The sequence below is a fragment of the Sapajus apella genome, unplaced genomic scaffold (genome assembly GCF_009761245.1).
Source record: "Sapajus apella isolate SASKATOON/1434 unplaced genomic scaffold, GSC_monkey_1.0 scaffold1, whole genome shotgun sequence".
Lineage (NCBI taxonomy): Eukaryota > Metazoa > Chordata > Mammalia > Primates > Cebidae > Sapajus > Sapajus apella.
In genome coordinates, this window is record NW_022436941.1 from 25,521,744 (window position 1) to 25,539,198 (window position 17,455).

At 35.4% G+C, this 17,455-nt stretch overlaps 1 protein-coding gene across 6 annotated transcripts in view; it reads left to right on the forward strand.

Moving 5' to 3' along the window:
- PGGT1B (protein geranylgeranyltransferase type I subunit beta) overlaps nucleotides 1-16,995 on the forward strand; it is a 69,141-nt gene extending 52,146 nt beyond the window's left edge. For 2 of the 6 annotated variants that reach the window (XM_032274295.1, XM_032274318.1), the window contains exons 9-10: nucleotides 2,824-2,987; nucleotides 14,843-16,995. In XM_032274295.1, coding sequence (XP_032130186.1) covers nucleotides 2,824-2,987; nucleotides 14,843-14,869 — 191 coding nt within the window. In that variant the 3' untranslated portion in view covers nucleotides 14,870-16,995. Of the gene's footprint in view, nucleotides 1-1,394; nucleotides 1,508-2,823; nucleotides 4,860-14,842 lie in introns of those variants that run through there. The other 4 variants (XR_004267536.1, XR_004267544.1, XM_032274313.1 and 1 more) reach the window with 4 other exon arrangements.
- The last annotated feature ends 460 nt before the right edge of the window (nucleotides 16,996-17,455 follow it).

Consider the following 17,455-nt stretch of genomic DNA (forward strand, 5'->3'; position numbering starts at 1 on the left):
GCTTGAACCTGGAAGGCAGAAGTTGCAGTGAGCCAAGATCATGCCACTGTACTCCAGCCTGGGCGATAGAGCAAGAGTCTGTCTCAAAAAATAAAATAAAAAGGCCGGCACAGTGACTCATGCCTGTAATACCAGCACTTTGGGAGGCTGAGGTGGGTGGGGAGCACTTGAGGTCAGGAGTTTGAGACCAGCCTGGCCAACATGGCAAGACCCCATCTCTCAAAAAACCTCATCATACAAAAAATTAGCCAGGTATGGTGGCGTATGCCTGTAGTCCCAGCTACTTGGGAGGCTGAGGCAGGAGAATCGCTTGAACCCGGGAGGCAGAGGTTGCAGTGAACCAAGATCACACCATTGCACTCCAGCCTGGGCAACAAAGCGTGACTGTCTCAAAAAATAAACAAACAAACAAACACACTTCCTTAGAAAAAGTGTACAGTGCTTTCAAAGTTGTAAGCCAAAGTGTGTTTTCAGAAGTTAATTTCTCAAGCAAAATAATATTTTGAAATTTTTGGTCCCTGGTGCCTCAAGAAAACTGAGAATTATTTTGGTCTTGATCCCATTTTTTCAATCAGTGCAGGTTACTGTTTTAACAAATAGTGGCAATGGAGAAATGACAGTCTCTTAGAAAACATTTCTTATATAAACATACTTGAAATACATTCAGTATTTCCAATAGCTTTTTTAAAAGAAAATTCTTGAGGCTTTTTTCTAGAGAGATCAGTTGCTAACTTTAACATTTGTGTAAATATTTGGATGTACCACTTACATTTTACAGATACATGACACTGTTTTCAGAGTATGCACTAGAAAACATAGAAAGTCTTTCATAAATTGAATTTATGTATAAAGATCTGGTCCCAGAACCTTTATAATCAATTTACCAAGACTCTTTAAAATTAAGCTTATTCTTGGTTCTAGTAAATCTAGTAGGACATTTGACACAAAGGGATTTTATATACATTTATGAAACTTCAAAATAATTTATTTTGGAGTAAATATATATTTCAACATCTAAAGTGCTTCAGTATGGAGTAAACTTCTATTTCCACATCTAAAGTGCTTGTATATTGCCACTTACGGATAAAGAGTTTAAAAAAAAAAAAAAAACAATTTGAAGCTTGAAATAATTGAGTTCTGATCTCATTGGCTGTTACAGAAATCTTTTTGAGAAAAAAAATGTTTTATTTGTTAATTTATCCAGGGAGATTTTAGTTTTACACAGTTCTATTTTACGTTATTATGGATATATATCTTCTGTTGTACTTTTTCGTAGAAAAGTTTCCTAGTTTCTAGAAAACAAAGCTTAATGTTGCTTTGTACCCTTGGTAGTTTTAGAATAACTATACGGAATGATGTAATATTACAGGAGAAAACAAATTTATTTTTTATAGTCTGAAAGTCAAAGGAAAGTGAGCCAGAAGAAACCTAAGTATTTACTGAGAAGGTCTAAAAGGTGATCAACATGGGCTTCTGTTAGTGAAATAACTCTTCACAATGGCATTGAGTAAGCACAACTAATTGTCATTTCTATTTTGAAAAATAAATGATACTCTTGTAAGTAAAGCTTTTTCCTTAACCCTTTTGGCATAGTTTGACTTGGTAAGATGTTTTGAACTTTTTATTGTTGTTGTTTTGAGACAGGGTCTCATTTCGTTGCCCAGGCTGGAGTGCAGTGATACAATCATGCCTCACTGCAGCCTGAACATCCCTAGGCTGGGGTGAGTCTCCCAGATAGCCAGAACTACAGGCACACACCACCATACCTGGCTAATTTTTGTATTTTTTGTAGAGATGGAGCTTTACCATATTGCCCAGGCTGGTACCGAACTCCTGTGGCTCAAGCAGTATTCCCTCCTCGGCCTCCCAAAGTGCTGGGACTTCAGGGTGAGCCACCACACCTGGCCTGTTTTGAACTTTAATAACTCTTAAAGCCATAAATGTTGACCAGTTCAAAAATAGAAAAAAATTATTGACTGGTACCAAACTGTCTTTGTAGTGCTCCTATAACTGCAAAGCCCTGAGCTCTTCAGAAGTCTACGTAAGACTTCTAGGCAGGAATGGCCATGTGATTTCATTGGCCACTCTTAATAGAAGAGGGTTCCTGCCCCTTGAAAGATGGGAAACTGTGAGCCAGCACAGAAGAATTGTAATGATATGAGCACTTATATTATTTCAACCAAATAAAATGTGAGTTTGTTTTTATTGTCAGATCAGATATTTTTAGAATGACTGACATTACCTTAAATAGGAGGATTAAATATGGCATAGCATTCCAGAATGGATTATTTTTGCTTAAGCTCCTCTTATTTAACACAGTGTTAGAATAGTACTGTATATGGTTTAGGAACTTTCAGAGGTAAAATATGGAGGGAGGGGTATTGCAACTTAGATTCAGAATCTTGTTGTCATTTAAAAAAAATTTTTTTTAATGGTATAGCACTGAAGCTACTTGTTTCCATGTTCTCTGCTAAGCAAAAACGGAAACTCCCTAAAGTGACAAGTCTTATATATTACTGCTGCTTCTCCTGTCTTTTAATCACAGAAGTTATTGAAAATGTCAACTCCTCAGCTGGAAACTGTTTTCCTTTGTTAATGATATTTCCATGAATAAAATATTTTATTTTGATTATCTGGGTTGTTCTTTTTTTTTATAAATTGGCGTTTGAGACTTTGAGAAAGCAAATATTTTTAAAACTATATTAGCATTTCTCTAAACTTACTTTTAATGGAGTGATGGGCTGGTAAATATGTAGCTAAAATATTTGGAAGAATGTACAAGAAAGAATGCCTATTATGATTTTTTAAATGCCTTCTTTTCAGATGCTTTGCATGCATACTTTGGGATCTGTGGCTTGTCACTAATGGAGGAAAGTGGAATTTGTAAAGTTCATCCTGCTCTGAATGTAAGCACACGGACTTCTGAACGCCTTCTAGATCTCCATCAAAGCTGGAAAACCAAGGACTCTAAACAATGCTCAGAGAATGTACATATCTCCACGTGACTGACTTTAAATTGGGAGGGTGGGGGGATTTGTAGCATAACTGTAGCTTAAGTTTAAAAGCCATGTATAACCAAGTGTGCTCTTTTTTTAAAAGGTAGAGTCTTAGAATCAAATCTCCTGCTGATGTCACTTTGGGATATAGTGTTGAACCAGTAATCTTTGTACTGGGTTTCAAGAAAATCTTTGTTGATGTTTGAACCACCAACTTTGTCGTGGTTCTTAAGTGTTTATATTGTATTTCTAAGAAGTTGTTTGAGGCAAATTAACTGTTATGTGTGTAGGTTATCTTTTTAAAAACTCTTCAGTGCAAATTGTATCTTACTATAAAATAGACGCGAATCTTCAAAACAAGTTTACACTTCATATAGCATTGATAATCTTCAGGTGAACACGTAGTGGTCATTTGAAAAGCTCACTGTTGATGGTAGAAAATTTGCTTTAATGAATTAAGTATCTGGGATTATTCTTTAAAAACAGATGACCATAATTTTTTTTTAAAGAAGAGTGACTTATTTTGTCTTATTCTTAAGTAAAGTGTGCCAATTAAACCTGTGTGGCCTATATAAATGAAATTAATAACTAAATAGTAAGAATAAATAGGTTTAATGTGATAGTTTTCTAAAGGGAGATTGTTTGAAGACAACTATTATGTAACTGAGAGAAAAGCAACTTAACTATGTGATTGTGAATGAGAGCTTTGTGCTATGTGGATCATTTATTTAGACATTGCTGTGGTGAATACCAGTTATGTTTGATTCGTTAGTTGTCCTCTTTTTTTTTTTTTTTTTTTTTTTTTGCTGTCTGGGAAGAAAGCAATCTTTTTTTATATTGAAGGAAAATACTTTGTGTTTTTATTTTTAGTCATTTGAGTTTTTTTGAATTTGTTGCCTGCAGTGTGTTAGCTGCTCTAATTTCAAACTAATACTTTTCTAATTTTTTTCAAATTAAATAAGTAGAAAATTAAATACAAAAACAGAACCACTCAAATAGATTCAGTGGTGCAACTCTATACATGGTCATTATTTTCATATGTTCAGGTAAGTGAGAGGAAAATGTAACCATTTAGAGGGTAAGAAACTTGTTTTCTTAAGCCTGTGAACTAGGTTATTATAAAGGAGATCGTATAAAAACTCTTCATCAATAAGTCACATCCATTACTTAGTGACATTCAGAACTATGAGCCTAGTATAGAAATGGGGAAAGAAATCGCTTCGCTAAAGGAGTTGGGTTTAAGTTGTCCTTGGTGGTAATAAATGTTGAGATATTAGTGCTACAGGCATCAGTACAAAATCTAGATTGCTGGTATCACTGTTTAGGCATTGTAATATTTTAAATGTTATCTTTTTTCTAAATTAGAGGAAAAAAATGTTGGAAAAGTAACAGTCATTCCCAAGGGAAACACTGTGTACTTGGAGAAATGATTCATTTATTATTGGCATGCTTAGTTTTAAACCTGAGTTTGCCAAAATTAACTTATGTTTTTTAATTAGAAATAAAATAAATCTGATGGTGGGGGAGAAAATGAGCTTAATAATAGATGTTATTCTTTTATAGGTTATTCCAGTTGCTACTATTTAAATCCTAGCAAATTAAGACATTCATATCTCAAACTAAGTCATCTCTTAGACATTGTAAGTTGAAGTAACATATATAATGCGTTTATGGCTATATAAAAAGCCCATATTGTTTCTTCTATGTCACCAAGAAAGATTACAAGGTAAGAAAGGTAGTAACAGTGACTGTATTCATAAATGAGAGAAATTTCAATCTAAAAGTATTTCATAAGGCTAAATATTTTCTAACTTCTTATAATTTAATACCATAAGATTATAAATTATAGTATGCTTCTAATTGGTATGCTTGTTGGAGACTTTCTTGTGAAACTTTATGGACTAGTAAATGTTCACATTCCACAGCAACTTAATTGACCAAAAAATAGGCCAGTGTGAATTGTGGATAAATTTTATTTCTAACTTTTCTAGTTATTTACAAGAAAAGTATGTATCCGTTAAATAAATTGTAAGCAATATGTCACATATATACTTTATTTCTTAGCAGGAGTGATATAATGAGGGTAAATATGAAGTCCAAAATCTCAAAGAGCTCTATTTCCTACTCCCTGCTCATCTCTTTCCCACCCCCTACTTTTGTGGCATTTTTTTAGAAGGTAGTAGGAGGAGCTTTGTTTTGAGCATCTGCATACAAATCAAAGTAATCAGATCATATGGCGTAATTTAACCTGTTTATCATTTACAGTGTTTTTAGATTTGACCTATAATAGATATGTGTTATTAGAACTTTAAATATTTACTTATAAGTATTTAATCTAAATTCATATAGAAATCTTGCTGACAGTGATATATAATTTGAAAACATTTTCGAGAGACAGTTAATGAGGAGGTGCTCTGGAATCAGATGACCTGGGTTTAAATCCCAGATTTGCCAGTTCAGCAGCTTGATCTTGGACCCTAACTCTCCCATTGATAAAATAAGGAAAATAGGAAAACCTAACTCACAGGATTGTTTTAGGATTAAATGAGATAATACAAGTAAAGCACTTAGGATAGTACCTGAAATACAGCAAATTTCTAATTATAGGTTCTGTTATAATGATTATAAATTTTTTTTTTTTTTTTTTTAGTTAAAGCCTCTCTTCTACAACAGAACGAGGCCTTAACAGTTTAGACTCAGGGAAAATGATGACAGCAGTGTTTTCTAATCTCCCATAACAAAACAGAGCAACTAGGATAGCCACAGACACTATTACAATGCTAGATGACAAGGTATCTCTAAGAACTTGAAAATACAACTGAGTGAGAAGAAACCACTGACCCACATAGTTTCAGTATCTGTAGGAGGAAGTAGAAGGAAGGCAGCTGATTTCTGATAGTTCTGCAAATTGGAGAACAACAGCACTCTCCACAGTTTCTCACTACAAAGTGCGGTGGGCCAATCTAAGAACAGATACTGAAACTGGGAAGTGTTCTACAGGATCCCATTTGCAGGTGAATGTTAAAGCAATATGATAAGGTCTGATGACTGCATTAGAGCAGTCTGGGTTTTACACTGTGTGCCCCTTGAAGCTAATGAGACAAAGCCCAGCACTGAGGACAAACTTCCAGAATTAGAATCCAAATGAGGCAGGATGGGTAAAATAGGACTAAAGAAAGAGAAGGTCTAGATAAATATTGGGAAGAAAGGCCAAGATACAGAGACATTTTATATATATGTATGTATTTTCATATATCTATACAAACATATATAATCTTTTAAATCACTGTGAAAATGAAAAGGGAGCTCTAAGGCCATGAAGCTGGAAGTCGTCCTAGAGCCACTCTTCCATCCTAAGAGTACAGAAAAACTCATTTCAGTTAAGGGGAAAAAAAGAGTAACTGAGCCAGTATTACAGTCCAACTTCATTCAATTTAGTGTAAGAAATAAGAGAATAAATAGAGTAACATCCTCACAGACAATGAAAGCACACCAGAAAGACATGACCACAAGACAGATAAAAACAATATTTGCCAAAAAATAAAAAGCAATTATGACAGGAAATGTATAGCTATTAGTACAATTATCAGTAAAAGTAGGAAAAGATGACAATTAAGCCAGTACCAAACACTTGGAGTAAGAAGCAAACCAAAAGAAAGCAGAAGGAAGGAATTAATAAAGATAAAAGCAAAACAAAAGGCAATAAATCCAAGTTGGTGATGGGTAGTGTGGGGAGTTGAGTGAGATAAAACCAGCTAACCTATTTAAGAAAAAAAGGAGGAAGCACAAATACAAAAATGTAAATGACAAGGGGGAAATAGTAAAACAGGAAATCTGTTTAAATTGACTACTTTGAGCAATTTTACACAGTAAATTAGAAAACTAAGAAAAATGCAAATTGCTGAAATTTAGGTAGATAAAGTCAGAACAAACCAATTACCATAGAAGAAACAAATAGCTGAAAGTACCCCTTACCAAAGAAAGCATCAAGCCCAGATTGTTTGAAGGGAATTTCTACCAAACCTTTAAGATTAAATAATCCCATTCTTGCTTAAACAATCTAGAGACTAGGAAAAGAATCTTGAACCTCAAAGTGCCAAAAAAAAAAATAAAGAAACTCTTAAATTAATTTTATAAAGTGAATGTAATAACGTTGATTAAAAAACCTGACAAAGATTGTACCAAAAAGAAAATTACAGACCAATCTCATTAATATTAATGAAAAGTTTTAATGATATATTAGCAAACAATCCAACAGCACTTTCAAAAGGTAATCATGACTAAGTTGTATTTATTATAAGAATGCAAGGGTAATTCAATACTAGAGAACCTGTTAATGTTCATCATATTAAGAGTTTAAAAAATTATATGATTTCATCTTTGTAGAAAAGACGATAGAAATTCAGCACTCACGTTAAATATACTAACTAGAAATTGATGAATAATCTATTAACATTGTACCTCTGCCTAAAAGCCAGCATCTTAAATTTCAAAGCAGAAGAGACTTTCTGCTTTGAAATTTAAGCTGAAGACAGGAACAAGACGTATGCCTACTATCTCCTCTACTACTTAACAATGTGTTGAGAGTTTTAGCCAATGAAGTTAGATAAAATAATGACATGTGAATTGGAAAGGAAGAGGTAAAACTATTTGCAGATATGAATATGTATCTAGAAAGGTCAAATGAACTTGTTGAAAAACTAAACAGTAAAAAAAACTTAGTAAATTAGCTATTAAACACAATTGACATACAAATATCAGTAGGCTTTACCAGACACAAGTGCATACTTTGATTTCATGTCAGTGAAGTTCAAAACAGGCAGCATTTACGTATGGTGTCAGAAATCAGCACCCCGTTTCAGTCACTACCTCTCTTCCCAAAGGTAAACACTATCAAAATCACCATCAATTAGTTTTGTCTGTTTTTGAACTTTATATAAGTGGAACCATATAGTAAACATTATTTTTCAACTGGCTTTAACTCAGTAGGACTGAAAGAGGGTATAAGGGGACTCTGTGGTGCTGGTAATGTTCTGTTTCATGATCTAGGTGCTGGTTACATAGGTGCATTCACCTTATGAATATTTATCTAGCTGTATGTGCACTTTTCTGTATGTATAATTATAGCTCAATAAAAATGTTTACTAAAAAGTAACAAGACTACATATATATGTGTATATATATATATATATATATATACAAACCTAAACTAGTTAGAAGATACTTGAAGAGAAGACCCCCTTTGTGATAGCAAAAGTAAAGTAAACTTAAGACATGGCCAAAATCTATGTGAGGGGAAAAAAAAAATCTTGAAAGACAAAAATGTAGATTCCAACAAATGAAAAGATACGTGATATTCTTAGATAGAAAGACAACATCAAAACATGGTTTTCCCCCTTAGGGGGAAATTCAGTGCTGTCCCAATAAAAATTATGTTTTCATTGAGAGAACATACTAGAATAACCATGGAAACTGAAAAGAATGAGGGGACCAGCCCTATCAGACACTAAAACGTACTCAAAATCCTCCATGGCAGAAGCTGTCAGAATTTTTTAAAGTGTGCACACTTTTGGCCCAGGGAGTCTGTATCTATAGATTTGGCATAAACATGCAAATAGGCAAGGGTACATTTTCAAGGGTCTCACTGCCACATTTTTGTAATTGTGACAAATAAGATACTGATTATGATACATTTATGTAACTCAATACTATAAGTATGGATATTGGAGGGCATTTGTAATGTTAAATAAATGAAAAGTTTGTATTGGTGCATAAATAAGTCCAATGGAAAAGAATTCCAGAAATAGACTCAATGGCATATTAGAATATAGTAAAGACAGCATCTCAGGTTAGTGGGAAAATGAACTTTTAAGTAAGTGCTATTGAGATTACTGGTGCTTAATTATTCAGATATTTACATTTAAAAAATATATTTAACTTATTGTACTTTGAATCTATTTTTAAAATGAATAGTTTTATAATTTAAAGAAAAAGTGATAGTTTTCTCCCCATCCCAGCCTGTATTATACCCACAGCCTATACTTCCTGGAGATAAACACCACTGTTGTATAAATCTTTCAGACCTTTAATCTCTGCATATAGAGATATAAAAATAGAGAATATACTTTAAATGTCTGTACATTTAAGCATTACTTATCACAATACAATATATACTTATACAAACATAGATACATGTATGTATACTGTTCATAAAGATCTGAGGTGCTAAATATTCTGTGGTTTTTTTATCATTTAACAATATATTATTAATGCCTTTCAATATCCATATTTTAATAGTTGCATAGTATTGCATTACATAAATGTACTAGATCAGTGCAAAAGTAATTGCAGTTTTTGCCATTTTTCACAATCATAAAAATATTGCTGTGAGATCTTTGAAAATGTATCATTGCCCATTTGCATGTTTGCTTATATTTATAGATAAGGAGTACCTGGGGCAAAAAGTGTGCACAATTTAAATTTGATAGGGTTTTTTTTTTTTTTTTTGTCCAAACTGCTTTCTAAGAAGGTTGTACTAATGCACACTTTATATTGACACTAAGATTTTAAGTATGATCAGAAAATGGGCTTCTGATAGTAAAACACCGTCTACTTGTAATAATTGTGGCATTGGAAAAGACCATTGTGACTTAGTTCCTCAAAGTCATTTACAAATTATAAATCTGAGCTCCAAATATGAATTAATAATTTAATAATTAGTAGCAGTACTGTAATTAGAGTGCATGTTTTCTGTCTCCAGAAATAGCATTTTTTATGCCAATTTTTTTGAAGTGATAATTTTCCATCCTCTTTCCACATTTTTTCATGTTTGTTCTACTAACTTTTCAGTAAAGATCTTGAGGCTCTAACTAAATTAAGGGTGGCCATTAAAAGTATGTGTGGGATTCCCTGAACCAACTGGTAATGCACTACCAGCATATAAGGTGTCCTCATTGAAGCAGCTGGTAACTGGCACGTGGGACCTCACGTTTGTTTGCAACTTCTTGTGAGTCTATAAATGTGTCAAAAGGTTAAAGTATGAATGGGAACATGAAAGATATAATTCACTGGAGAAATTGTGAAGTAAAAGTAAAAGATTATGAATTTAGTCTCAAAGCCAATTTCCATCTCATTTAATCCTGCATGAGCAAGTCAAGGAGTTTGGTAGAGCTTTATGAAATTTCTAAGGAGTGAAGAAAAACAATCACTAAAATCGATTTGATAAAGAGCAACTAAGTAGTATGCTAGCCTGTTAATGGATTTTCTTGTCATTTAAATTTTAGCAATTGAGTATCACACTAGAACACCCACAAATGAGATTCGTTTACAGAATATCTTTTTTGTATTACAGAACATACTGTAGATAGTTATTCAGTGGTTAAATTATAGAATTAATTAGAAGATGCTTTTTTATGACTCGATACATTTTAATATTCCTCCTATTAAGAGAAATTTAGGTTATTAAAACTCACAAATGTTGCTGTGAACATCATTTATTCAGTTATTTTATAGGATTCTGAGGAAGAAATTCGTGGACTAAAGGATTTATGCTGTAAAAATATTGGTAGTTACTGCCTAGAATTGCTATCCAGAAAGTGTAGCCATTCATAAACACAATGACGGGTATTAGAGTACCTGTTTCCTCATATCTTTTGCCACGCTGGATTTTATCAGTCATAAAAGTTTTTCATTCTAGGTGGGAGAAAATGGTATTCCATTATTGATAATGTGTGGAAATCAAGTTCTAATAAGTTTGGGGGGAGGTTAATTCTTTATATGTGTTAATTCTTTATATAAAGAATATAAAGAAATTCATTATATTCTTTAATGCCAACTGTATACCTGTGAGAGTGAAATCAGAATAATGTTTCTCCACTTATGCAGGACTTAGAGCACTAATTTTCCAAGTTTGGTCTGCAGATGGAAACATTAGCATCACCTGGGAACTTGTTAGAAAGCGCAGATTCTCTAGCTGTACCTTAGACCTCCTGAATTAGAAACTTTGGGAGTGGAGTTAGACATTAGTGTTTTAAACAAACCCTCCAAGTAGTTTTGATGCACACTCAAAGTTGAGAACCAATCACTGATAGAGAAAAAGCAGTGTGAGTAGAGAAAGTAGTGGAGACCCCCATAATTATTTGCAAATTTATATTTTTAAAAGATAGTCTTAAGAGTAAGCTCAGTATAAATCAACAATGTGATCTTTACTCCTCCCCCCAAAAAACTAATATGATCTTAGTCTGTGGTAGCAGGATCGAAACCATAATAAATGGTCCAATATGCAAAGAAAATATAACATTTGTTTTCTCAAATGGATTTCATTTTTATTTACCCATGTCTTTGGATATCAATGGATGAGAGAAGGCTAAGGAAAAGGGCCATTTGAATATGTTAGCTAACAGTCTCAGTCTCTTCCGATTTCAACAGTAGCTTTTTTTTTTTTTTTTTTTTTTTCCTGCTTCTTGCTGTCTGGGTATATTTGAGTCTTGGTGGGGCGTGGGAGGTCTCTGTTGCACACTGCTACGCTGGACTGGTCCCTGGACTGGTGCCTACTGAGGTGTCTGCTGCTAGTGTGGCCTTTTGAGGTGGGTTACTATTTGCCTCTGATTTCAACTCTATGGCCTCTTCACTCCAATCCCAGGCTTCTTTCAATCCAACTGATCTTAGTGACTCCATCTGGGTATCCTCTGCCCTCCCCAACTTCCCCTCCCCATGCGCATTTACTATCTGGCAAATGCAGAAACTCTTAGATCTTGTTTATGCCTGAAGTACTGTCTCCTCTTCCTGTAGCTACCTCCCTTGCCACTTTAATGCTACCTGGACACCCTGCATATATAAGCTGAAAGTCTGTTTCTTAGGACCACAGCGTTTTCTAGGCTATGCTTGGAAAAGCAGGTCCCAGGGCTATTCCAACATTACCACGTCTAAATATTTTAAGTTACAAATCAAACTAGCAAATTCTTCTCTATTTTTAGGTTGACAAATATAACTTCATAGTGACAGAATTGAAATATAGCAAGGCATATCAAATAACTGAATAGCACAAATTCAAAATTAACTGTTTTTTCCACTCCAGGCCATGATTTGGCAGTGGCTGCTGCGGGGCTGGAGCAGAGTAGACAAAGCAAAGATTTCTTCCTGGCTTGTTGACTTGCCAGCCCTGGCTCCCTACAGTCACTGGGCATATTCACAGGATAAACATGCACTTTCTCTTGTAGAGGGGGCAGTGGTGTGGTCCCTTCACTCCTGCTTAATCTTCTCTCTGCCCATCGACACCCTCGCCATCTGGGCACAGGCTGCTTTATACTCCACCCAGCCGGAATCAGGCAGCCTTCACTCACAACATGTGACCAGCCTCCAGCCCCCACCAACTTACCGTTTCAGGTGCTTTAAAGGATCCCAAAGCTAGAAGGCCAGGTTCCCATTTAGAAATCTTGGCCTTACAAAGTTCCCAGCCCACTGCCGGCTCTTGTATGCCCACCCCAGAATCCTTTTCACACCTTGAGAGCTCCCTTACATTTGTGAAGGAATCCTAGTCCCTTTGTCTAAGCTCCATATTACCTCCAGCTCCCCCAAACTGCTCTTTCATCACACCTTGGACCTAGGGGACCACATACTTTGGCAGCCTAATCAAAAAATGACCCAGGGAAGAAACCCAGGCAGGTTCTGTAAGTGGACTGGAGTAGGGAATTCCAGGATCTCTGGCACTTGGGGTATAGTCTAGAAAGGGCCCCCACTGATTCCTAACCTTATGGAGAGAAGCACCAGAATGGGATCCTCTGAAGTGCAGAAGACCCTCTTGCCCAGCTCTATGGGCAGCAATGGCAGGCTACCAGCCTCTATGTTTTTAAATTTCTTCATGACTGTCTAGACCTTGTTACTTCCATACATCTCTCCTCTTCTCATCTTTCATCCTTCCCACATTTTCCAGGGGTGGGAGAAATATTTCTTCATTTCCTGAGTTCTCTCTGCTACTGATTTTTCATTTTAATTGGAGTTTAAGAAACAAAAAATAATTTCTCAAGTGACAAAATCTATGATTCTTGTTTTGCTGCAAACTCAGACGCTGCATATTTCCTCTTTTTATCCTTGCTATAATATTCTAAACCTCTCAAGGTAAATGAATGCCTCTGATGGAATTGGAAATGCAGAGGTAAAATACACATTAGAATTTTTCAAATTTTGTATCCCTGCCAAATTAATAGAAGTGGGGCAGCAGAAATGAAGAGGGTGATGATATCCAGTGTCCTCTGTACTGTCCTGGTACCACAAGAGGTTCAAGGTGCCACACATTAAAAAGGTCAGAGAAGATCAGGCTTTCCAGGAGGGCAAGGAGAAATTGACTATATTTTCATATTCAAATATATAAAGGCCTGTTCTCTGGAAGAAGGTTTACATTCAGTGGCAACTTTAAAATTCCTGTTTAGGAGGGGCGTAGGGGTAGCCATCAATAAGAAGGTGAAGTCTAGAGGACTTGCCACAAAGGTGATTTGCATATAACTGTACTCCTTATTAATTTTATATTTGTGGTGGCCTTTGAGAGAGCAGGTGAAGATTACAGGTTAATCTTAATTGGACATCCTTCCATGGCTACACTTTGGCTTCATCAGTAACTGGACTTCTTAAAACATCTTGCCATATTTAAGATATTTAAGCACTATAAAGAACTTTGCAACATTAGAGCTGCATAAGGCTGGAATGGGTAGCCTCAGTAAGATCTCCATTGCTGCCGCTGCTGGAGGTGAGGCTTATTCTGGAAAACAGGAAAAGAGCACCAAGACTGCAGGCTAGCAGTCTCCTTGCTTGACTCACTTTCAGATGGCATTTGGTTTTGGCAAGGCAATGTTACACACACACACACACACACACACACACGCTGTAGAACATCAACTCATTTCTCTCTATACGTGTGTGCCTGTGTGTGTGTGTGTGTGTGTGTATTGCTCGTTTTAAAGAAAAACACATCATCCTAATTATAAGGAAAGTTTCCTTTTCCAGAAGACTCAGTTGATAAATGAAGAAGTAATGATGAGGTAAGAAAATAACTATCTCACAAATGCTAATAGATTTTAGGCTACAATAATCAATGGACACTGAAACCATTAGGAGAAAGGGTTGATAGAGAATTTAAAAGCGGAAGGCTCGAGCTGCCACCACCTGAATCCACTGATCAATCCTACCACCTGTAAAAGTGACTCAGACATTGCATGCCTTCTGCTATAATGCAATGTGAGGCACACAAGGTCATTTATAAAATATGCTTGTCAAGCTGAGACTGAACCTGGTCAGTCTAATAGCTCTAACATCTAGATCAAGGGTATCCAATCTTTGACTTGCTGGGGCCACACTGGAAGAAGAACTGTCTTGGGCCACACATAAAATATACTGACACTAATGATAGCTGATGACCTAGAAAAAAATTCTCAATGGTTTCAGAAAGTTTATGAATTTGTGTTAAGCCACATTCAAAGCCATCCTGGGCTGCATGCAGCTCGCAGGCTGTGGGTTTGACAAATTTGGTCTAGATCTAATAAGTGAAATGGAAACAAGTAAAATGACACCATGAGGAAGCAATCAGCCATACCCTAAACGTAGACCTAAAGACAAATCTGGTGTCTTCAACGACGTAAGGAAATGGAGGGGAGACTGTTCTAGAAATGTGAGTCACGGAAATCAAATACAACATGTGGACCTTGCTTGGGGCCTAATTTGAACCAACTTTTAAAACACTTGAGATAATTAAGGAAATTTGAATATGACCTAGCTATTAGATATTAAAGAATTGTTTTTAACTCTTAGCTGTTATAATCATTTCTATTATATAAGAAAATTTTCTCATATTTTAGAAACATTCAGAATTTGGACTGGCATGATGTTATAGCTTTACTTCAAAGACTAGTGGAACTTCTACTTCCAACTGAGATGGAGTAACAGGACTGGATTTTCCTCCTTTCTTAAAAGAAAGAATAATACCTGGATTAAGTATATAAACCAGTGGTTATCAAGACATTGAACATAAGGCAATGGAAAGTGAACCCTGAGAGACAGAGAAAAAATAAGGTAAGCTCATGATTGCCCAACTTAGTGCCTAGAGAATTTCTAGGCCCTAATACAGGGATAAGAACCCCAGATGGAGAAGGTGAAACTAAGGGTTCTGTAGTCCAAAGTGGCTATAGTTCACAAGGCAAAGTGTCAGGAGAAAGATGAACAGAGAGTGTATATGGATATCTGCAAGGCATCCTTTTTGAGTATTCAGTGTGTGTGGGAAGAAGACTACCCAAGACCAGAGAGGAAAGAAAAGAACATTATGTACAGCTTACCCAGGTCCAGAAATAGTTTCTGTTCCAACCAGACTGACTGGAAAACTTCCAAACTCAGAGAATTGAGAACACTCCAAATGATCTTGCCTCAGTAGTGGCAATAATTAGCTATTGACTAAATGCTACTCTAGTTCCACCTAATAAATCTCAAAAATAAGCCCCCAAACACCCAAGCTGTTTTCAGGCAATTTAGCTACATCCCAGAAAGAAGCTTAAAAATATTTGTAGAAATATAGAAATATCCAGGACTCAACAAGGTAAAACAATGTCTGGCATTAAGTCAAAAATTATCAGACATAAAGTGTAGAAAAATATGACCCCAAATGGGGAGGGAAATTGATCAATAGAAACTGACCCAGAAATGACACAGATGGTAGTATTAGAAGACAAGGACATAAACATAGTTATTTTTCTATATTCCATATGTTATAAAAGCTAGAAGAAAGATTCAACATATTAAGTGGAGACATGAAAAATATGAAAAAGACCCAAATCAGTCTTCTATGTGAAAACTGTTGTGTCTGAGATTGTTTAAATACACTGATGGTATTCTCAGGATATTAGATATTGCAGAAGAAAGGGTTAGTGGAACTGAAGGCATAGCAATAGAAACTATGTAAAATGAAATGGGGAGAAATTTTTTTGTAAGTGAAAACAACCTCAACCTACCAAGCAGTCTAGTGTACATGTTATTGGAGTTTCAAAAGAATATTTGAAATAGCTAAACTGTTCTCAAATTTGACTAAAAAGTGTAAGTCCACAGATCCAAGAATTCTACAGACTCCATGCACAAGAAACAAATTGCTCAAAGTCAGTAATAAAAAGAAAATTTTAAAAACAGCCAGAGGAAAAATACGTTATATATAGAGCAAAGTATAAAGATTTATCATCAGAAACAATGCAAGTGAGAAAACAGTGGTAGAGCATCTTTAAAGTACTAAAAGAAATAAACTGTTAGCCATGAATTTTATACCCAGTGAAGACATCTTTTTAAAAGACTATAGAATGAAAAAGAAGAAAAAAGAGACTATGTAACAAGTATGGCAAAATATTGTTAATAGTTCTATCTGTGGTCTGCATGAATGGGCAACCATTATACCATTATCTCTGTTTGAAAACTCTGATAACTACAAAGTTTTGAAAAGATTAATTTGATTTTGTTAGACTCCAGGCTCTCATCATTCTCAATTTTACCACTTTCTTGGGTTTTACACAGGACTGCTTCTCACACTTCTGTTACTTGGCTGGCCCCTGAAGGCTTTTAAGTTTATGTAACAGCTTGAGTTTTGAACTGATTATATCTAAACATCTATCCACACGATGAAAGGTTAGTTTCATTAGAATCACCTAGTAAATTTATAAAACATACAGATTCCAAGGGCTCACCTCTGAAGCTTTTTATTCAGAAGGCTATGGTGAGGATAGAAAATTTTTTTAAGCTCCACAGGTAATAGTGATAGAAGCCAAGTTTAGGAATCACCATATTAAATAGTTTGTAAAGCCCCTTCTAACATGGAGAGTCCATGATCTTAAGGTGACTTCAGGCTGATAATTATTGTACTACGTATATTATGCATCTTAAATGGTGGCTTGAAGCAGTGTCTTTAAGAGGCAGTTAAATTTCTGTCAAAAGTATTCTCTTCCTAGGAGGTTCATCAGTAATAGAAAGCCTGAAGATTTAAAAAAAAAAAAAAAAAGTAAAGACCAGCAGCTCTTGGCTGTCTACTTCAGGCCTAGCTAACTAGACTACTGTGTCCAACACTGGAGAAGGAAGATGTTTTTATTGAAAACCATTATGAGGTGAGGTTGGTTCAATGTTAGTTATATTGAAAACATTTTATTTATTTATTTATTTTTGAGACAGGGTCTTACTCTGTTGCCCAGGCTCAAGTACAGTGGTACAATCTTGGCTCACTGCAAATTTGACCTCCCAGGGTCAAGCTATCCTCTCACCTCAGCTTCTTGAGTAGCTGGGACCACAAGCACATGCCATAGTGCTGGCAATTTTTAAATATTTTTTGTAGAGACAAGGTTTTGCCATGTTGACTAGGCTGGTCTCAAACTCCTCAGCTCAAGCGGTTCACCCACCTCAGCCTCCCAAAGTGCTGGGATTACAGGCATGAGCTACCATGGCCAGAC